The sequence below is a fragment of the Lepisma saccharinum genome, chromosome 16 (assembly GCF_977018435.1).
Source record: "Lepisma saccharinum chromosome 16, izLepSacc3.1, whole genome shotgun sequence".
Lineage (NCBI taxonomy): Eukaryota > Metazoa > Arthropoda > Insecta > Zygentoma > Lepismatidae > Lepisma > Lepisma saccharinum.
Window position 1 is genome coordinate 65,652,161 of NC_139244.1, and position 23,719 is coordinate 65,675,879.

Genomic DNA, 23,719 nt, shown 5'->3' on the forward strand with positions numbered 1-23,719 from the left:
TCCAAATGGTCCTTAAGAACCTGAAGGGTTCACTAACCACCTGAATAAATGTGTTTCCAAGAGAGTGCAATGCAAAGAAGTACAGTAGAACCTTGAAAGAACTTAGAATTCAGGAAAATGTAAAATCTGGATAACTTTTATGGCATTTTGCTTATTGGGACCATGAGTATATAATGAAGGAAAATGTAAAACAGGGTAAAAAAAAGGTAAAGTGCTCCCCTGTGCATAGCACCATGCCATGAAGGCGTATAGGGGTGTGGGGGTAATGCCCCACACTTTCTTGATCCAGTCGTGAGTGGGGGTGATGTGATCAGCATCACGCCCCTGACCGCCTTTACCCCCCAGGGTTTCCCCCAGGTACCCATGTTATTCGACGCTGGGTGGGCGCCGGGGCCGCTTCCATCGTTAGAAAAGTTCCCGGATTTGAACCGGCCGGGGATCGAACCTGGGACCTTTAGCATGGTAGTCAGATGCGTTACCGACTGAGCCACCTGCAGAATTTTGCACAAAATTATAAGATATATCAGATTGGTAAAATAACCGGTAATTTTACCGATATCCCTATCTTTGCCGATACTGATAAGAACACCAATTAATCCGTCCCATGCCTAGTTTGTATGTAAATTTGTTGATGAGAACCGACAGCGGTGGTGCCTAGCTGTGACCTTTGTTATTAACTTGGCCCAGTTTCAAAGCCGTTGCTAACCGCAGTAGAATCACGTTGAGTGTCCATGGCGATTTTCAGTTACCCCACCATGAAGGAACTGGAAGAGCAGAGAAGTATATGTGAAATTGAAGAAAACTTTCAGACGTACAACATGTTACATGGAACCTATGGTGAAGTATGTTTCAGTCGAACAAAGTGTTATGATTGACGCAGATGATTCAGATTGGGACGAACCTCCATCAAGGATGACAAATGAGTAGGTCTCATGTTAAAGAGATGATCGTGTTCTTCGACTGGCACAGGGGATTAGCTATTTAGAGTTTGTGCGGCATGGTTCCACAGTGAAGGCAGCATTCTATGTTAATGTCATGCAATGATTACGAGAAAAGGTGTGGCACAATAGGCTACAGATGTGCTGGATGGCTCGCAATGATAATGCATGTTCATTCCTCACTTATCAGGGAGTTTTTGGGAAAGCACCAGACATCTGTTGCCCCACAACCGGTCTACTTCCCTGATTTGGCAGCAGCAGACATCTTTCTCTTCTCCAAGTTAAAATCAACCCTCAAAGGTCACAGATTCCAGACAATAGAAGATCTCAAGGAGAATTTCCTAGGGGACCCAGTGCTTCAAGTGGAAAATGTTAGCTAGGGGATGTTTGGTTGAGCCTTGAGCTCCTATGATTTAACATGGTGACAATGAGACCTGGCGGGATGTTTTGCAAAAATTTTGCTAGCTGGGGGTGTACCATCACTCCCCTCACTTCGAGCACTGATGGGACCTACAGGCCATTCCAAAACTGGAGTACCAGTAGGAAATTCCAGGACCGGAAGAAACCCTGGGAGCAATGTGTGGAGTACTACTTTGAAGGACACAAGTCCAAATAGCTGGTGAATATTAACATATTCTCAATTTTGTGAAAGTTTGGTTTGTTTTTGTCCCATGTTGCACAAAAAATGATGATCAGATACATCTTTCCAGTTTTTGTGGATGGTTATGCATCAGGGTTTCTAGAGAACTTCAACTGAAAGATTCAAGTGAAGGTGTAAAAAAAAAGCAACAAATCATGGAGTTAGCATTATTGATTTATATATGATGGTAATTACAATGTAAACGATTATGATGCTTAAAATGAAAAGGGCAGTAAAGTGCTCTAACAAGCACAAAATTAAACAAAAATATGATTAAAGACAAAGTTTACACATCAGTCTGTAAAAATACGATTAAAGACAAAGGTTACACATTATCAGTCTGTGATGTTATATTGCAAGATAATAATGAACAAGTAAACATAAATGATTCTTTAAAATGAAAATATATTACTTCAATGTAGTGGCTGCCAAGAATATACATACACTGACAATGACACAGCAAATATGATAAAATGTAAAGATGAAGCTTTTAACTGCTGGTGTGAACTTCGATGCACTCCCCTCCATCCAAGTCCAAAGATTCTGGTGTTTCATTGGAGTCCAATTGTTCTCCATCAAAAGAAAATTTCAGTTTATCCAAGGGAATGTTCAGATCTTCAGAGCATTTATACATTAGCACCATCATTTTTTGTGATTTCTTAATGTTCACTAATAAAGGCTCCTTTCTATTCTTCAAAAGCACTTTGAGCTCCACAATATCTGGACCTGCAAGTTTAGTCTGAGCGGGTGCAGGGACTGGCTGGGCCAACTTCTCTCCTGAGTCACTTGATATTATGCCTCCCTCTGTAATAATAAAGATATGTTTTATTTATTCAGGGTGGCCACTCTAGGACCATTATAAAATTCAAGTATAATTCCCTATTTTCAAGGCAAATTTTCTACAAATTTAAGGGTACAAGCAAATATGTTTCTCTATTTTAACCTTTCTGTGTGATGCCAATGTATCCAAAAATTACAATTCAAATCAATTAAACGGAATATATGTTTAAAATATTTAATTTAAGGTGCATTTCACACACTCAGACTTGAAATACATCTACAAACACAAGACACAATTGTTACGGGATATGTTAATCTATGAAAAATTGTTAATTGTACAAGAATTTCAAACTCAAATTTACCAAATCAACCTCAAGATTTCTTATCTTGCAATAATCTTGTCTCTCAGATAGATATTTCTGCAAAGGACACTACCAAAGTAAATGGATTGAGAGAATTCTGTTTTATTTTCCACACAGTTTTCTTTTCTTTCCTCAATAAAAATGAAGGCTAAACTGCGAAAAACGTGTCCCGCAGCATTTATAAATGTGTATAAATTTAATGGGATTTGTATTAGTAAAAGTTTCAATTTTTCACGTGTAAAGAGAAAAAATCATGCAGAATTCTGCCAATAATTCATGCATAATTATCGGAATTCAAGAAATTCCTGGCGAGTAGGCACCCTGTTATTTATTGTTATGCAGTATTAGATTTAAGTCGACAGGTTGGGTCTAAACCAAGCACCGTTTTGTGAATGTTAGTAGTAAGGAACCCCCTTCTGCCTATTAAATGGGAAACGGGTACACCTTGCTAAATTTTATGGGAAACATTTTCTGATACAGGACACTGTATCTTGTCAATGGGTGTCACAAACCAAATTTCCTTGCATAAATAAATTCATCCTAACTATTTATCTACCAAAGAATTGAAGAAGTTTATCACTTTACAGACATTTTTGTACGTATTTTCAGTTTATCGTGAAAAAATTTACAAACCCCCCAAAAATAATCTTTCACTGCTGTTATATACTGTGGATTTACCACTTTTTTACTGGCTTTGTCAATTTTTATTTAGCATAAATGTGTGTCCCTGCCCATCAATGTCCATTATACAGAAGTTTCAGTTTTACTCTTCAACTTATCGATATTTCAGCTACATCAAAAAATCTAATTTTCATCACTGATAAAATATTATGGATGGGACAGATTAATCGCTACTCTATCGGAATTGGCAGATATAGGCATATCAGTGAATCGGTAGAAGTACGGATTACTTTACCAATCTGATATATAGGCTACAAATACCTTATAATTTATTACCAGTGAAGTACAAGAAACTTACTTAACTGAGAAGGGGGCCTCACAGCTCCAAACCTATTTTTATCAAAATTCAAGAAACCATTATGTTATTGAACCACTGCTTTGTTTCTTAATTATATATGTGCAGTTATATATTAATTATAATAATTACAAAAATTACCAGCCAATTGCACACTCACTGGCATGAGTGGCTCGAATAACAAGCATTCAAAGATGGTGCCTGATAGACACAAGTGCATTTTGCCTTCTATTAACATTGCATTTATGTTTTTATGAACAGAAGTAATACAGAAATATTGGGAACATCCTAGGGAACAATGTAATTTATTTTCAATATTTTATAAAAATTTTCATTTGAAAAATCGAAAAAATAGAGGTGGTGGGCCTCACAGCCCCATCCCCCCTTGGGTAAGCTAGGGTTAAGGTCAATGAACCATTCAGGTTCTTCAAAGGTGTAACGTGCCTGCAGTTACAATATCTTTTTCATTTAACGCACTGTTTTGGTTTTGTCAGCGGAGATTTGATAACTCCTTATTTCTGATTGTTGAAATGCTGCATAAACGTTCATTGTCGTGTTATCTTATCTGCTCTGCGCTCCGCCGAGGCTCATTGTTGTCTAAAAAGTTTGGTAAATGCTTTATATCAGCTGTGTTTCATTAACATGTATATTTTCTGGCGTTTAGGGTTTTTAACAGTAAGGATTTGGGTAATCTAGTTTATCACAGTTTGCAATATGTAAATATATGAGGTTTGCCACGTGTAAATTTGTGACGTAGTTAGGTACATCAGCACCACCTGCATTACCTATATAAGTAGCTCACACGGGCCGAAAAATCAGTCTCTTTATGGCTCCCTGATGTCAACTGGCAGACATCCAGGAAACGGCCTACTTGCCAGAGAAGCCCAGTAGCAGCAATGGAGGACTTGGTTCCCAGGTTCTAAACCCGGGAAGCCCCCGGCCAGGTCCCTCCTCAAAAGATGAAGCCCTTAATGACCCGGTTCCCAGGTTCAAACCCCGGGTGGTCCCCGACCAGAGACCTGTAATAGATGTGGTCCAGTAAAGTTCCGGTTCCCAGGTTCAACACCAGGGTAGTCCCCGGCCGGTTCTTTTCTTTCCTCCCCTCTTTTTGCTTTGTATTTTGTGATGGAACCGACTCCCAGGTTCAATACCCGGGAAGTCCCCTGGTCGGTTTCCTTTCCCCTCCATTTTTTTCCTTTCCTTAAATAAGCATATGTTCGGAAGGTAGGAGAGGGGGAAAAGGTTTATTTTTAATTTAACCTAGTTTTATTTATTAGTTCAGGAACCGACTCCCAGGTTCAAACCCCGGGAAGTCCCCGGTCGGTTTCTTTTCTTTCCCTTTTTAGCTTTTAAGCATATGCACGTAAAAGAGAGAAGGAAGTTTTGACATTCTATTAACCGGCAAACGTTTCAAGTAAGTCTGGAAACCTAACTGAAATAAACATGTTTAAATTTAATATGAGATTGGCTCATCTAGGTGGCTAACTGAGATAAAAAGGTTAATTAGGATCTAACCCATTAAAAATTGTTATAGAAAGATGTATATTATTGTCACCGGGTTAGTGAAGAGCCCGGATATCACTGAAAGGAAGAAACGCCCTTTTGCATTTATTTTGTTAAATTTCGAAAATTTGTGTTAAATAAGTAATAAATATCTCTTATCTCTTGTAATTTCCTTTTCTCACTTTGTAACGGGTCACCCTCATCCTGGTCACCTGGTTGGTCCTATACACACACCCCGCAAGCCCTGAGGTATTTTAGAATCTTGTGTTCTCCGGCTGATTAAGCTAGTAATCATGGGTAAACTTTGCAATGCCGCCCACTTTGTGAAAGTGTTAGAGTGATGTAAACGGCTCTGCGCAGCCGGTGAATATCCATAACGTGTGCTAACATAACTGTTTGTTGGTTACCAGTTATTATGGCGTCCATATCAGTGGGTTGTTGTTGCAGACTGACTTGGCCGTTCGTTGCAAAGGCCATTTGGAATTTTATATCAGATCGGTAGAATATTGGCTATTGGTATCGGCCAAAATTTCATATCGGCCCATTCCTATAAAATATAAACTACGCTTCTTACCAATTATATCAGCAACTGTGAGTCCCAAGGAGTCCGGACTGTCTTCTGGCATAATGGGAAGATCATTTTTTGTGAATAATATTTCATTCTGGGAAACACCTTCTAGTTTTGCAAACTTCTCAAAAATTGTAGCAAATTTCTGATACTGAAAAGTAAAATAAAATAAGAGTACAGTAATATATAACAATGACCACAATTTCACTTCATAAAAGACTGTGTAATCATAGCTGTGAATAGCGTTCCTATTATGAGGTCTTCTGCTTCTACTGTTGGGATATTTTCACATCATGCACATGCTCCACCCACGCCACTTTGAAATGGGAAAACAGGAAATTCACAAAATAGCAAATGTCACTTCAGAAGCATACATGGACTATGTCAAGAGAAGCTGTGGTGATCGGGGCTTCTATTTTATACAAATCTTTATCATCCACATCTGTCCCCCCTCACGTATGTGTGTGCGTCAAGAGTGATCTTTGAAGCCACATCGACCTACCTGCTACAAGGCAAGTCAATCCATTTGTGTTCAGCTTGTCCACTATGGATGTTCAGTTCAGGTTGGAAGTGCATGATGGCATGCTTTTCCTTGATTTCAGTGTCTACGTTTGACATGTACTTTTTCGATTTTATGGCTGTTGTATTTGAGATTCCCCTACTGCACCAATTAATACTGGTGATGGCAGACGGGACGGATGCAGGCAGATAGACGGCAACAGCATACCTAGAGGCAATTGAGGAACAAAAAACAACAGAGGCACACCAAGCAACAAAGCAACAGGTTCGAAGGAGGATGGTGGCAGTGACCACCAAAATGAATAGAACAAACAAAAAACTGCTTCATGGAAAACGTGAGTATTAAGTTTCTCTGTAACTATTTACTAATAGGTCTGTCATTACTAAAAATATGAATAAGAGGACTACTATATTTCCATTATGTTAGGTTCGAGTACTGGGTAAAACTCGGTCGATAATATCTCACGAACAAGAACTGAACATTCTTAAACAACTGGTGATAACGGCACAGAGTAACTGCTGCAATAGTGACTTATTGAATACAGAAAGGGTATGTATCTTGTTTTACCATTGAATATACATATATATTTATTGTAATTTGAATCATGTGTATTCTCTCAAAACTGTGGTTTAGAGTGCATGTGAATGTGTATACCGAGATTTTTCCCCCTTATCAGAATAGGTCCTACATATTGGCTTAATATAAATTATTTATTGTATATAAACAAATGGGAAGGAATTGTGAATTTTAGAGACGTGTAAACTTTGTTACATGGAAAACCCCCCTGATAATCATATTGAATTTACGTCACAGTGGATACATGCATAGATATGTTTTATGGGATGGGTTATAATGGACCATATGTTGTTATTTGGGAAAATATAATTATTGTTAATGTTTGCAAGAATTAAGATTATTGTTAATAAAAGGGTATTTAAAAGAATTTCTTACTGGAGTCTTCAAGATTATTTCAACAAAATAAATTTTGCCCCGGAAGTATTGAATGGTGCGTGTGCATTCAAAAGGTGAGAGAGAGGTTACAAAAAGGTCCTTGTCTGAATGGTTCTGCTATTTGGTGTTAAAAATTGTGTTTAGAGGAATCTGACCGGGACAGTGACTTGACGATCACTACACCTCCCTGTTAACGGTTCCTAAAGCATAGGTTTTTCCAGTTTTCTTTCTTCTTTTTTTTGTTGGAAGATGGAGAACGATACTAACATGGCCTCTGGTATGCTGTTGCGAAGCAATAAGGTGATACACACTGTTTCTGTTCAGCATCTTTCAGACATCATTCATCTAACAGAAATACACTGCTCTTTGATCACAACTGAAGTAAGTTTCTGTATGGGACTGGTAGTAGAATAAAGTTCGGTGTTGTGTACCACTCTTATTGAAACTTCGCTACAACAAATTCAGTAGAGCAGTGGCATGGTGTGACTTTTTCAAAAGGGTTAGCGGTCATCAGTATGATAATTTTTCTGCTAGATGTTATCATCTACACCTGCCCGCCAAATGCCTTTCATCTAAATTTTTGTTCATTTCATTCTCTTTTTGCAATCTGCTGAGTCATTTAGCCACAATCACTTCTAGCAAAAACTACCACTCATGAGACAGTTACCACAAAAATCCAATGAATAGTGGATGAGCCTTGTCAATTCATTTATTTCTTTGCAAATGAGGTGGAAAGGGAAAGAAGAAGAACCACACATTTCTCAGGTCAGTTTGACATTTGTGTAGTGAGCAGACGACAGAATTCCGGTCCTCCAGCTGTACGTACCACTATTGCCAACTTAGTATTTTGGAGCAAGGTTTCTCCAAATCACGAATCGCACCAAGGAACTATATTTTTGTCTACTATCTGACTGGCCTCAGTTGTAGTTCAATCCAACCTTGACTTTGCAGTCTAGCTCTAGTTGCTTCACAGAAATAGTATCTCCATTTTAGGCAGGAAATAGTTCCTTTCTGCCAATCCAATGTGAACACTTGCCTGTGCCGGCAGGCCTGACTGGCAACTGGGCTCCTGAACAGGTATATGAATAACTCCGTACCATACTGCCCCAAAGTCAATCCTCGCTCTTCCATTGCATTGGCACCCTCTCCCCTTGTTGCCTATACATGAGGGGGTTCCCAAAAAAAAAAAAAAAAAAAAAAAACCGAAATAACACTGCGCTGGGTGGAGCTTTCGTAGTACAAATTTTTCCTGCCAGGCAAGTGTCGAGCAACTCGTAGTGAGTTCAGTGCACCTAGTGGCTTCGCCGGGGAAGGTTGTCTCTGGTCACTGTCACTTTTTTCGTAAAAGCACTTTCACTTGCACCTTGTTTTTTGTGATGGCCGATGTAAGAGAACAGCGTGCGGCTGTGAAATTTTGTTTCCTGCTCGGGGAAAATGGCGCAGAAACGGTTGTGATGTTGAACACAGCTTACAAGGACAGCGCTATGAGGAAAACTCAAGTGTACGAGTGGTTTTCTCGCTTCAAGAAAGGTGACATGTCGATTGATGACAAACCCCGTTCTGGACATCCGTCAACTTCCAGAACGGACGAAAATGTCGATAAAATTCATGAACTTGTGCTCAAAGACAGACGACGGACCATCGAAGAGCTGGGGAAGTAACTGGACTATCTTGGAGCTCTGTTCAGCAAATTTTAATGGAAGATTTGGGAATGAGAAGGGTCGCTGCGAAATTTGTGCCTTGGAATCTGAGTGACCAGCAAAAAGAGTGTCGAGTGGAAACATGCCGTGCTTTGAAAGAAGAGCTCCGAGCACAAGTTTTTGGCAATAAACAGCATGACTCTCTTGCCCCACGCCCCTTACTCACCTGACCTTGCTCCGTGCAACTTTTTTTTGTTTCCCCGAATGAAGAGGGACATGAAGGGACAGCGATTTCACGACGTAGAAGAGGTGAAGAAAAAAACGAGGAAGGAGCTCTCAGCCATCACAACAGATGAGTTTAAAAAATGTTTCCAAGAATGGAATCACAGATTGGACAAATGTATTAATAAGGTTGTTTTGTAAAAAAACATGGCTTTTAAAAAAAAAATCCAGTTTCTTTTGGGTACACCCTCGTATGTTGATATAGAATTGGGTCTCCTCCTCCTGACAGGTCAAAAAATGAGGTATTTAAATTTCGATCTGTTAATAGTACAGTAATTGCTCCTGCCAGTACTGACAATGATAATAATAGTAGTACTCTGGTAATAATTACTGATCATACGAATAAAGGTACGAGGGTAGGGGAATGGCCACCCTATTCACTTCTGTCGGATGTAGAAAAAATGTTCTCTGCAATATCTACTAGACGGGTAATGCTATTGGTTAACGTATTTAACAATTAATGTATTTAATTAATTTAATTTAAATTATTTTTTGATTCTTCTCATTTTGCTGTTACTTGTTACATACATGCCTGTACGGTAGAGGAAGAAGATTATGACAACATAGACAATAGGTAGAGGCATGCATATTTCGATTTTTAAGAAAACATGAAATGTGAAATAACACATTGTAATGTTAATTTTTCATAGTTCAGAAAGGAGTGAAGTGCATTTTCCTACCCTATTTTGTCACAAAATGATGCGAAATGAGCTGCAAAACACTAAATTTAGAGTTTATTTACTGGGGCGACAATTCCTGAAGTTTGAATTATCCTGCGAGTTACGCAATTCACAGAACATTAATTAATTCTGCTGTAAATAATTGATTGTTAGATTGAGTTGGTTCATTAAGTCCACTTTATGCAAAGTAAGGCTAATTGGGACTGGACCTACAGTTTAAAGTGGGACCTGAACCACTATGTGCCTCCACCGGGAATCGAACTTGGGATCCCTTGATTACAAGGCGACAATGTTATCGTGCCACGGCGGAGGCCCTGTAAATATTTGAGAAGCAAAAAAAATGAACCCCTTTTCCAGGAATAAGCTTAATACTCTGGTAACTACATAAATGTGCTATTAGAAGAGATATGCTTATTTTGTGTAATAAGTGCAGTTTTTAAATCAGATTTAGGATTATGTTTACAAATTGACTATTTTTGTACAGAAATTTTGCTTTTCTATATACGAAAAATATGAGCCTCTAGCACAACATATTATGGTAGTAGAGAATACGTCCCCAACACAACATATCATGGTAGCAAAACTATCATAATAGGCTATTACACAGCCGAGTTTGTTAGAAATATGTAGGAAAAAAGAATAGATCATTCCAGATATAAGATGTGATGACACAAGTTGAATAGCTGTAGACAAGAATGCAAAAGCATAAATATAAATGCACAAACATAAATGATGACATATGACAGAAAACAACTACTTACATCACGTGCCAGCAACATACTTGTTAAAGACAACTCAAAACACACAAACAGCACGATAAAAAATACTTTATAAGAGTATTTCCAAGCTCTCCATTCAATCTCCGAATCATTATCAGCGCTGGTTGAGAGAGGACGAAGGGGACGCAGTTGAGTTCCGCTGGTGCTACTCGCTATGTCTGCAGTGTTGGTAAGTTCTTGTTTGTTGAGACTGATGGCTGATAGAGATGGGTTTTAAAGTTTGACCGTGTTAGTAGTGTAAAAGTGAGAGTTCCACGCCATCTTAGTAGGTATCCCCTATTTCTATGGATTTAGCCTCAGTTGTATCATATTATGACTATTTCTTGTGGATTTTATGGCATTCGACGATGTTCCAGTACAATTTTCACCTCAACTCGGTTTTTCCTACCTCATACTTTGTAGGTATGCCACGATCTTACTTGATATAACTTAACCTATTCACTTTTTTATGACCTTTTACGAGCTGAGTTAACCTGCAAGTGTTTGTTTTTGTCTATGTCCTATTTTTTCTACTTACATGATATAACTTAACATATTCACTTTTTTCTTTACGAGTTAGATAACGTTTTCTTTCACTAAAGTCATGAGGACCTTTTTTTTAACAGCCTACTGCTAATTTTCCCTCACCGAAAACTCTCGACCAGCGAGTTAAGTTCCAATTCCCCAACCCAAATGAAGTGTGCCACGTGAGATAATTCAATGGAACTGGGTCAATGAAAGTTGACGTCTTGACTCATACCAACTCATACCGGCCAAGGATATGAAAGTAGTTGTAGTTCAAAAAATGATGGCTTGTTCCCTTTCGGGCTATTTCTAAACCGACATAAGCATTTTTTAAAAAAATATTCTAAACTTTTTTCTTGCAACCGTCTGAAATTTGGCCCTCAACTCGTACCGGCAGAGTTCATTTCGAGTCCCCTTTCAGGCTATTTCTAAACTTACATAACTTCTTTTGGTGTTTCTCTTGATGCAAGTGGGTTCGTGAAAATGTACAGTTTCCTTTCGTTCCTACTCGTGCTTGTTTTTTTCTTTCTCCTGTCTTGTTCTTGATGCGAGTGGGATCGAGAGAAAAAGAATGTGTGCAAGCATTACTCTCTCTTTTTCAGTGTGTGTGTGTGTCTTCTTTTTTTTTAAAAAAAACATGTGTTTACCTTTTTAGAACTGTTCCGTGACCCTCTCGTTCTTGACATCTTGGACGAACGACTTCTCTGCCACCAGGATTATGCTGCAAACGGTGTCGTCGGGGAGTGGATTGTGAAATTTGCACACGATCTTGACGTTCGTTCTATCGTTGACCACAACCTGCTTTCTCTTCGACGTGTTGATGATGAACATGGGTCTGTGTGCCTTGAATTCGCTGGACATGTATGGGAAAAATAGAACCTATCAGAAAACAGCATATTCTTAGTTAATTAACATGGATGAATGGAATGTGTGATAACTAAAGTTTTTTCTAGTGTGATAGGAGGGGGAAAAAGTTGATTTCGGCATCTGAAAAAAAGAAAAAGAAAATTAGTGCGATCGCTCAACCACATTGGAATTGACCATCATTATTTATCCTCGTCGTTGCGATGTAAAGAGGAGAACATTTTTCCATGAAATGATAACATGAGTGTTTTCGTATTGTGAATTAAAGAAGCATGTTTAAAATCAGAAAAAAAAATACTTGTCATGGTTTTTTGATGTTATCTGTAAAAAGCATGGACTATGATGATAGTGGGAGCCGTGTCTCCTCTGTTTATTCTATCCGCTAGCTTTTGAACATTTTTTTTTATTACATATTTTTCTCTTGCAAAAGAATCTCAGTTTGGACAATATAGACAGTGAAAAACTCGTCCCTTTCTGATCCTAAGGTTTGTCATGTGCATTCATGTGAGGTAATAGGATTCGGACAATGTATATCTATTAGTTGGTTATATTATTGTCTCATCATTTAGATCTGTTAGGAGACAATTTTTTTCATCTGTCTTCAAACTTCTTAGGATTTTAAGTATTTATAATATAAGAATTTTAGTTTCTGCGATATTATACATATATTCTCTTATTCATTCTTCCCTTTTACATTAACTATCTCTCTCTCTCTCATCTTGTTTCATATTCTTATTATCAATTCTACAAGCAACAACGTTGTTCTTATTTTTTATTTTTTTTGTTCAATGCAACAGGATTTTATTTTTTAAAACACACTTAATGTATGTACCTCTTTCAATGAAAGAGACAAAGTTTTTTGCATCCATGGACAAAATTATTACTTTGTATATATTTTAACTTTCAGAAGACAGAGAAAACTAACATACATTTTCCAAATTAATCCTGCTTTTTATTATTTTTTTCATTTGTTAGTACTTGAATTTTCAACCTGACACACACTGGCATTTTATGATTGGTTTTTGTGAATATGTGTTAAACTGCAACAATTGAGTTTTTTTTTTTGTTTTAACAGGATTCGACTTCTTGAAGGGACGGAGGGAGTTGAGTTTTTCGAGAATATCACACATTCCATGTTTATAAGTAATTACATTTTCAATAGAAAGCACATCCTTTATCGATGTTCCATGAGATTTGGTCGCCAATTAATTTTGATGAGGGAGTCGAGTATCCATTTTCGAGATCAGTCTTTCTTTGATTTCCACCGATTTGTAAAAAGTGACCAATTCATACGAAGCAACAGAAAAAATAATGTGTGTGTGTGTGTGTGCAAGGTGGAAGGGTGGTGAATAGTTTTTCTTTTCCGTTGTTGGTGCAAAAAGAAGAAAAAAAATATTTCGTCAAATTTTGTGTTCCGTGTTAGAAATGTCAATAATAGTTATTTTTAAAAATGAGAGTTTCATTCGTAGCAATTTATCATGTAATAATTTCCCAGATCATTTTTTTCGATGATGGTATGTTGTAGTTTTATGGGAAAAAGAAAAAAAAATATTTTCACACCCCGAAGTTTCCAGTGATTTTTCTTAATGTTTGTTACAGTTAGCGAAAGTGTGTTATCGAATTATACTCTTGACATGATGTGGTACGGAAGTAGATTGTTAGTGTGGAGGGCTGAAAAAAGGAGACAGAGTGAAAACTACAAGTTTTGCATCCTTGAACTTCGTGAATTGATAGATTTATTCGGAACATGCAGTTTTTATAGTGACATGCACCTGGTATCGAAGATTCTAATGTATTTTTATTTTGTGTTATAAGTGTGTTATTGGATACAAAACTGGATGCCCTTTCTCATCAATCTAAAATTTTTGAACTCCACATTATTTGTACTCCAACCAATGATTGAGAGGGGGATAATGCAAATGGGTGACATGATAGCAAAGAATAAAATGTTGCAAAAGTTGATCCATTTATCTCCTTGTTTCTATCACGATAGGGAACTCAAAATGTAAAATTTACATTACCCTCCGCTTACACATTTTCTCTTTTCTCACGATCTCTATCTTGATCAATTATCTCCCTACCTCTTAGAAACATGTTCTCTACCTATTTTAAATGTACAACAAAGGCAGTCGACTGTTGTTCGTCGCAGCAAGGGAATAATATTGCTCAAGGAGGGGCGTAGTGGTTCAATTGTTGCGGTTTAGCACATACTCACAAAAACCAATCGTAAAATGCCAATGTGTGTCAGTTTGAAAATTCAAGTACTAACAAATGAAAAAATAATAAAAAGCAGGATTAATTTGGAAAATGTATGTTAGTTTTCTCTGTCTTCTGAAAGTTAAAATATATACAAAGTAATAATTTTGTCCATGGATGCAAAAAACTTTGTCTCTTTCATTGAAAGAGGTACATACATTAAGTGTGTTTTAAAAAATAAAATCCTGTTGCATTGAACAAAAAAAATAAAAAATAAGAACAACGTTGTTGCTTGTAGAATTGATAATAAGAATATGAAACAAGATGAGAGAGAGATAGATAATTAATGTAAAAGGGAAGAATGAATAAGAGAATATATGTATAATATCGCAGAAACTAAAATTCTTATATTATAAATACTTAAAATTCTAAGAAGTTTGAAGACAGATGAAAAAAAATTGTCTCCTAACAGATCTAAATGATGAGACTATGATGGTACGTCAGAGGTGAGGGTTACCTGCACGCAATCACGTCACGAGAGCACCCGAAAAAGATCCCTTGACATCAAAATTACTACCACATCAATCTTATATTTTCCAGATGGCCCTCATGTGTCACACCCGGTGTGCTGAAAACACTGATAGGAGTACAACTGAGAGGGAAATTTCAATCTCCAAAGAAATAAACTATTTTATCCCACTATATATATGCACAACCCTAGGTGCTTAAGAAACTACCATTCGTCTAAAGAATAAATTGTTATTGCTTCACAAATTCTGAAGTTCCCTATGTATATTCAGGTTCAAATTTCAATAATACTTCAATGTATTTCTATACCCTTATGGAGTGTCAACTACCACCCTAACTCCCTAACTTGAACTCAATCCTTGATAACTCAATTTCGTCCTTAACACTAGAAGCGTCAGGATTTTTTACTACCTAGAAGCGCCACCTCTGGTCAAAATGACCGGTATTTAAAATTTGACCATTTCTCAAAATGGATATTGCCAATAATCATCTTATTACTAATAAAACAAAATATTTTGTAAAAAAATACAAAAATAGCATGAAACCCAGCGATTTTTATTTTCCATGCACTAATTACAACAATAAATATTAATTTTCTTCAAGGAAATAAGTTTCCGTCATGAAATTTCACATATTACATTTTTTGCATTTCAGTACCTTTTCTACACCAGAAACACATTTTCCACAAACATATTTGTTGCACATTGAACAAATGTCACTCGTTCTGATTTCAATGCACAATGCCACCTGGTACTGGCACCTCTTTCTGGAAACAGAGCCACTTACATTCCGTGCATGTGATATTGATGTTGACAATATTTTATTGGGATTTGCATTCAAATGTCCTTCTCTCAGTTCCTCAGCTAATTCTATCAAAAAGTTATGACTCGTAACATTCCTCCCCTTGAGTGCCTTGTAAACTACCCATGCATTTATTGCTGCCAGATCTAAGATATTGTAAAACACATGTACCGGCCATCTACGTGATGAAGCACGGACTGAATATTTGCGTGCAGTTTGATCAACAACATCAACACCATATTTAGTTTTGTTGTAATTCTTGATTGTTTCTAGTAGTTTCTTTGGCTTTGCAAATCTACTTCTACATCTGGGCTTAGTAGAACATTTTTGTTTCGTTTAGCTTGGTATGCACACAATGTAACGTCCCCCTTTTTTAGCAAATATGTTTCATACACTTGTGTTCTAATGTTCACAATTTCATTACGAATCTCCTTTCTATTTTTCTTCATAGTGCTAATTAGGCTTGTCTTATTCTCCTTTAGCTTCTCAGTGAGTTTTATCGATGTGAAATAATTGTCAGTAGTTACATTTCTACCCGCATTTAGATAAGGTGAAGTAATTCTCAATACAACATTTTCAGCTACAGTAACATTATCATTCCTTGATCCATCTTTCCCAAGGTATGGAAAGGCATTGCACATGTATTTGGAATATAGCTAGCATCCAAAATTTTATACCAAATTTGTCTGGTTTGTTTGCCATGTACTGTGTAAATGTACACCTCGCTTTCGAAGGAAACAATTGTTCGTCAACTGTCAGATTTTACCCTGGGGTGTAGCAACTCCTACAATTAGCTATAAATTTGTCCCAAATTTCAGAGCACAGTCAAATTTATCAGTCTGTAATAGTTCAGATCTGGATGATTTTGAATCGAATCTTAGATATTTCATTCTTTCCCTGAATCTGTTTCTTGACATTGTTTGTTGAAAGAAAGGTGGCACCCAAAGTAGTTTTCCATAAAAAATCGTAGTCTATAGAACTGCATCCATACACTCCTCTAGCATATAAAATAGCCAGGAAAGCGTCAAGTTCTTGTAATGACAAACGCCAGTTGGGTATCTGCTTTCGAGCTTCTTCTTCTTCCGTACACTTCTGTATGTGTCGAAGCATGGAATCGTCTACAGTAAGATCTGGGTCCTCGACATTGGATTCATTTTCACTAATCTCCTGTAATACTTTCAAATATTCCTCTGGACTGAGAACACATTGTCTAGAAAACATGCTTACAAACTGAAGTGTTCAAACGAAATTGAGTCTTCACTTTCTCCTTCTTATCAGATTTGACAATACGCCAACATATATGGGCGAGTCTAAAAGAGAAAGGAAGAATAGGGGTGGAAACTGTAAGTGCAACGTTCCAACCGAGAAGTGGTTTTCCATTGAAGTACATTAGCGGTCAAAATGACCGGCAATGGCGCTTCTAGGTAGAAACACAAATATTTCCATTAGCATTACTTTTTTTTGGTAAAAAACGCATAGCAGTAATAATGTACTGCAAATTTTAGGAAAAGTCATAAAATTTCAACGCACGAAGAATTTTTTTTCTGTACAAAGCAGAAATTGAAATTTCAAAAACAGTCAAAATGACCGACTTGGCGCTTCTAGTGTTAAATATCCCTATTTCCCAGAAACGTGGATGAATTTAATTGTTCATAAAAACCCAACAGAACAAAATCCTTAATACTGTCTAAGATCAGTGATCCCACTATCGTCATAGTCCATGCTTTTTACAGATAACATCAAAAAGTCATGACAAGTATTTTTTTTTCTGATTTTAAACATGCTTCTTTAATTCACAATACGAACACTCATGTTATCATTTCATGGAAAAATGTTCTCCTCTTTACATCGCAACGACGAAGATAACTAATTATGGTCAATTCCAATGTGGTTGAGCGATCGCACTAATTTTCTTTTTCTTTTTTTCAGATGCCGAAATCAACTTTTTCCCCCTCCTATCACACTAGAAAAAAAAGTTTAGTTTTCACACATTCCATTCATCCATGTTAATTAACTAAGAATATGCTGTTTTCCGATAGGTTCTATTTTTCCCATACATGTCCAGCGAATTCAAGGCACACAGACCCATGTTCATCATCAACACGTCGAAGAGAAAGCAGGTTGTGGTCAACGATAGAACGAACATCAAGATCGTGTGCAAATTTCACAATCCACTCCCCGATGACACCGTTTGCAGCATAATCCTGGTGGCAGAGAAGTCGTTCGTCCAAGATGTCAAGAATGAGAGGGTCATGGAACAGTTCTAAAAAGGTAAACACATGTTTTTTTTAAAAAAAGAAGACACACACACACTGAAAAAGAGAGAGGAATGCTTGCACACATTCTTTTTCTCTCGATCCCACTCGCATCAAGAACAAGACAGGAGAAAGAAAAAAAACAAGCACGAGTAGGAACGAAAGGAAACTGTCCATTTTCACGATCCCACTTGCATCAAGAGAAACACAAAAAAAAGTTATGTAAGTTTAGAAATAGCCTGAAAGGGGACTCGATGAAATGAACTCTGCCGGTACGAGTTGAGGGCCAAATTTCAGACGGTTGCAAGAAAAAAGTTTAGAATATTTAAAAAAAAAAACGCTTATGTAGGTTTAGAAATAGCCCGAAAGGGAACAAGCCATCATTTTTCGAACTACAACTACTTTCATATCCTTGGCCGGTATGAGTTGGTATGAGTCAAGACGTCAACTTTCATTGACCCAATTCCATTGAATTATCTCACGTGGCACACTTCATTTGGGTTGGGGAATTAAAATATAACTCGCTGGTCGAGAGTTTTCGGTGAGGGAAAATCAGCAGTTGGCCGGGAACCGGCGTTTCATATCTACTTGTAGTTTAGTCCGTTAAAAAAATGGTCCTCGTGACTGGAGTGAAAGAAAACGTTATCTAACTCGTAAAGAAAAAAAGTGAATAGGTTAAGTTATATATTTTGTACCAAAATCTTGACCTTTTATTCATCATAACTATGTGACTACTGATAATGATTCTAAGATGGAATATGGAATCAAAAGCTTGGACAAAGTCTTAAAGTGTTTGTTATCATGCTGTTTGTGTATTTTGCATTGTTTCTAACAAGTATAAATGATGACATTAAAGATGATTGGTTGGTTAATGTTAAAGCATGACATTTCATGATTTCCAACCCACAAATGAAATGGGGGATATTAAATGTGCTTTCAGTTTTCAATAATTTAATACAGGTAAATTCAAATGTAACAATCAACACTTTTCTGCTCATTGCTAATTGCTAGAGTTAGTATTTAAATTTAGTCCATTTTTACTGATTACTTGTTATAACTTGTCAGATTAATTGTCACTGAATTGGTATTGGTCAATACAGACAAGTTTGGGTATCACAAATTATCAATAATTTGTATATCTATAAGTAGCCTGCTATTTTGTGCAAAATTCTGTTATTTTTATGAATACAAACATGCAATTTGTGTGATGGGCTTGTAAATGAAACTTCTACACATGCAGTTGTCTTTCAAAGGTTATTTCAAAGGTCTTTATTGGTTACATACATTAATTAAGGAGGTTAATTAACCATTGTGTTCTTCAAGGAACATTTGCAATAGAAATTAGATAGGCAAAATATTAGTTATTGGTATTGGAAAAATTTTGTCACTATTTTATCACAGCAACAATTTCATATTTTCTCATTCCTAATTGTTATAAATGTTATTCCCATCCATTCTGCTTATAACTTTTTACAAAGAGAGACAACATTGACCACTACAAGTACAGATCTTTTTTCAGTTCTAAAAGTTTGGATTTAATCTTCCACAAAATCTCCTTAATTAATAATTAATGAAGTTGATGAATTTTAAATTTTTTTTAGTAGTTGTACCATGAATTTTGGAAGTTTTCAGTGTTTTGTCAATATCACATGAATATTGTATTTCTGAGCATCTGTAACTGAAGAAAGAAAGTTAGTTAATACAATGATACATACCCTTCTCATCTGAAACTTTTCTATTGAAGAAAACTTCCACCACACTTTCACCGACAATTCACTATTGTTGACTTCCTCAACTTCTGGTACAAGGGAAGGTGATATTTCGATCTCACTGTCGGACTCCCCTGTCAAGTCATATGTCTGAAAATATATATTGTATTCCCATAAAATAAATATCCTGATATTTGTTTACAAAATAAGTTATTTATGCAATATGATGACTAGTATATGCACTCCACACAAAACTTTTCATTAGACTTTCTCTTACTTACTCACACCGACCTATACCTCAACGCCAAGAGTTTTCACCACCCAGCGCAGCAATCAACAGTACTCTCGACATTGTTTCACCTAGCCATAGCCATCAGCGACACAGAGCACATGCAAGAGGAAATAAGAAACCTGCACATAGCTTTCAGGCAGATTGGATACCGTGAAGGCATTATCAACAAGACACTAAAGAGCGTAACACCAATGAACAAACCCAGACCCAGCTGATAACCAAGAAGACAAGAAGATATCCATCGTCCCATATACTGGTAACCTTGCTGCAGTCATCAGCCGCATTCTTTCAAAGCACAACATCAAGACGATCCAAAAACCGCTATCAAAAATCAGAAGCCAACTTCAAAACCCTAAAGATGACCTAGGACAGAAGACACCGTTTCATCTGTTCCTGCAGTAAAGCCTACATTGGACAAATGGGGAGGACAATCGAACAGCGTTGCAAGGAACATGCCAGCTACATCAAGAATTTTCATCCCAAAAATTCAGGGTTAGCAGAACATCCCATTCAGGAGGGCCATAGAATTGACTTCATAACCACCGAATTACTGGGACCATCTCATCAAAGAAGCAATAAAAATACATGGGGAAAAGGAAAACCTCAACAGGGACATGGGACTCGACCTGGACCCAGCCTGGTTAGTGATAGTCAATTGGGAGCGTGGACATTGGAGAAACACCACCTGATTGGCCCGCCACCTAGACCGGACCCCTCCCACACCAAATACATATAACTTCACCACGACTTATCTCTGCACTCAATCTCTGAAGATGAGAGTGACGTTAGCTCTCGAAAGCTCAGAAGCCTATCTGGAAATCACCTGGCTGATTGCCCGAGAAAACCTCTTCAATTTTTCTTACTTGTTTGTCCAAAGGTCCACAAAACACACTCTGGCGTCTACAATTTCGTAAAAATGTACTTAATTTTTCCAGGTTTTTCAGACCAATAACCAAAATTTTCCAGACCTAGTCATTACGGCAATTCATGTGTGTAAGAAGGTCACTGTATTTTAGTTAAAACATCATTTAGAATCCCACTTAACCATTAATCAACATGTCATGGAACTCACCACAACAGTCAAATTTCATTCAGTTTCTTGTTATTACTTTTACATCTGAAGTTATTATTCAAAAATTTGGTTAAGAAATAATTATTTTTTATAAAAAATGTAACAATTATCTTAAAATTTACTCACATATGTTTTAATTATACAAGGTCATCCAGAAAAAAAGGAACATTTTTGTATAAAACACAAACGACAAATGATGTGTGCAAAAAATTTATGGTACAGAACCTACATACCTTACTCTATCTTTCGACATATTCACCATACCCATTCAAGCCCTTACCATAGCGTGATACCAGTTTGTTGATACCATCATTGTACTCAGTTGCCGCCAACGTATTCAACCATGGCAAAGAGCTCTCCAAAAATTGAGACATGGGTCGCCTATTCAACACCCGAAACCAAGTGCCAGTCACTGGAGTGGTACCATACCGGATCACCTTCCAACCCAAAAAAAGCCAAACAAACAGACAGCATGCAAAAGGTTCTGGCAACTGTCTTTTGGGACAGGAAATTGTCTTATTCATTGATTTTCTGCCACGGGAGCAACAATAAATAATGAGGCCTACTGTCAAATGCTTCAAAGGCTCTGTCGTGCCATACAAAATAAATGGGGTGGTTTAATACATTGGCGGCAACCGAGTACAATGACGGTATCAACAAACTAATATCATTTATAATAAGTACTTGAATGGATGTGGCGAACATGTGGAAAAAAAGAGCACGGTTATGCAGTTTCTGTACCATACATTTTTTGCACACATCATTTGTCGTTTGTGTTTTACACCAAAATGTTCTTTTCTTTCTGGATGACCCTCATAATATCTACCAAACACAACACAAACATTGCAACAAGAAAGTGGTACATTCCAACAGCCATTTCACAGTAGATTTCTAGAGGAAAATAGTTCAAAACATGACCCCTTTTCCTAGAGTATTTAATACACAATTTCTAACGTAATAACCAGTAATACCCAACATGACAAACTGAAGTACCGTTTGTCTACAAAAAAATTAAGAATTTCTTGCTTGTCCTATTTCTCTTTGTTCAAAAATCTACTTTCAGTGCACTGTTGATTTTTCCAGACAGAGTAAATTTCTTGACTTTCTAGGATTTCCAGACTGGTAGATACCCTGAAACTTCTTCTATTAAAGGCTTATTTTGCCATTGCTATTCTCACTTTCACTTTCTGACTGCCATTTATGTCACTGCTTACAATATACAGTATTTACGCATGTATAATGTGCATGTGTGTATAATCTGCACCCTGGTTTTTGATGGGGAATGCAACAAACAATTATGTCTCATATGTAATATGCAGTAGCTGTTGCTATGCTGATCATGAGCGAATGACATCATACCTATTCAATTACACCAACCTATTGATATGTGGATCAAGAGGAGAATAGCGTCTTGTGTTTACAATCAGTCACCAACCCACACCACTTCCACCCTTCTCCGTTCACTGTGTTTAGCATCAATAAAGCTTTCCCTTCTGTAACCACTTTGTTTATTCCTTAGTAGAATAAAGTGAGATTAAAATTATGTTATGGATTTGAAGCACTCAGAAAGTTATTTTCTATTATTTCCTGCCCAACAAATACAGCTGATGCATATCTCATGTGACAGGAGGTGCATGATCAAATTTTGAGCTGCTTTTGTAGCTGTTACAAAAAAGTTTCGTTACAAAGTGAAAAATCATGGAAAATAGCCATTTCACTTTTATAGTGCTTCTATTTTAAAATTATTATTAGTAAAGAAATCCAACCTGGTAATTTGTATTTGCACCTGTTGATATATACGTGCTATATACGGTGACGTAGTAAAAACACACATGGTTTAATGTTGGCTGTCTGAATTATTCTGTGCATAAGACACAGAATGGTTTTTGGGGCAAAAATTTTGTAAAAAAAGTGTGCATTATACATGAGTACAGTCCAGCCAAGGGAAACGAAACTAGCTGAAAAGTACAAATCCAAACGCAAGAGGGGAAGCAGGGAGGACACTCACCAAACCACCCTGTGACATTTTGCATGTATGGGTTTGTGATGTCACTTACAATTTGGGTGACTTTTGGACCCTGTTGCACATTCTACAAAACACACTTGATATAATAAACAATGCCACAAACCATTCAGTTACTACATTATCTTTATTATATTTATAATACTATGTACAATAATACTATTATTAGTGAATACTATCCTCCTGATTACTGTGTGTACATTTGTGCTAATTATAAGATTTACAAAGGAGATCAATTTAATTGAATGATAAAAAAAAAGTTACTGGTTTACAAACAAGTTTATCTACTAATGTGACATCATGAATACTTTGGTAATATATTCTGTTTGCTTATATAATATACGGATGGCTTTTTCCTTTCATTCTGTACACTTACATAATTCGTAAACATCTCTACGTATTTTGGTGGCAATGTTACTACGTTTGAAACTTCATTGTTGTTTCCACAGCAGACCATTTCCACGGAACCAGGTTCCTGACCAAAGTGCAGTCACCCCTATTTTGCCAATGAACACGTCCAGTTGGCGCATGCGCACTTCCGTCCATGGTCTCAGTTAAGGCAGCCAGACTATAAATACGGCAAATTCCTTGACTTTCGAGGATTTCTAGACTGGTAGAGGGGGAAAAAAAAAACAGTGCAGTAGCTTCCAATTACTTTCTGCACACCACTCTCTCTTTTGCATCTCCAAAGATAAAAGGTGGCCCCACCTAGGAGGTGAGGAGAGTGGATTTGACTATGTCCGATCCTCTGGATTTGGCCAAAATTCACCGCAGCAAGCCCTTGAGGATTTGGGTACAGGTTGAATATCACTTTCATCAGGGTTTTTCCCCAAACAACTTCAGGAAATCCCAATTA

The 23,719-nt window shown here is 37.0% G+C and overlaps 1 protein-coding gene across 1 annotated transcript in view; it reads right to left on the reverse strand.

Moving 5' to 3' along the window:
* Nucleotides 1-1,963: 1,963 nt before the first annotated feature.
* Nucleotides 1,964-23,719, reverse strand: part of LOC146000122 (DNA repair protein Rad60-like) — a 62,383-nt gene continuing 40,627 nt past the window's right edge. Inside the window, exons 5-7 of the mRNA XM_083137470.1 lie at nt 19,483-19,626; nt 5,774-5,918; nt 1,964-2,382 (exon numbers count right to left, since the gene is read on the reverse strand). Coding sequence (XP_082993596.1) covers nt 2,069-2,382; nt 5,774-5,918; nt 19,483-19,626 — 603 coding nt within the window. The 3' untranslated portion in view covers nt 1,964-2,068. The remainder of the gene's footprint in view (nt 2,383-5,773; nt 5,919-19,482; nt 19,627-23,719) is intronic.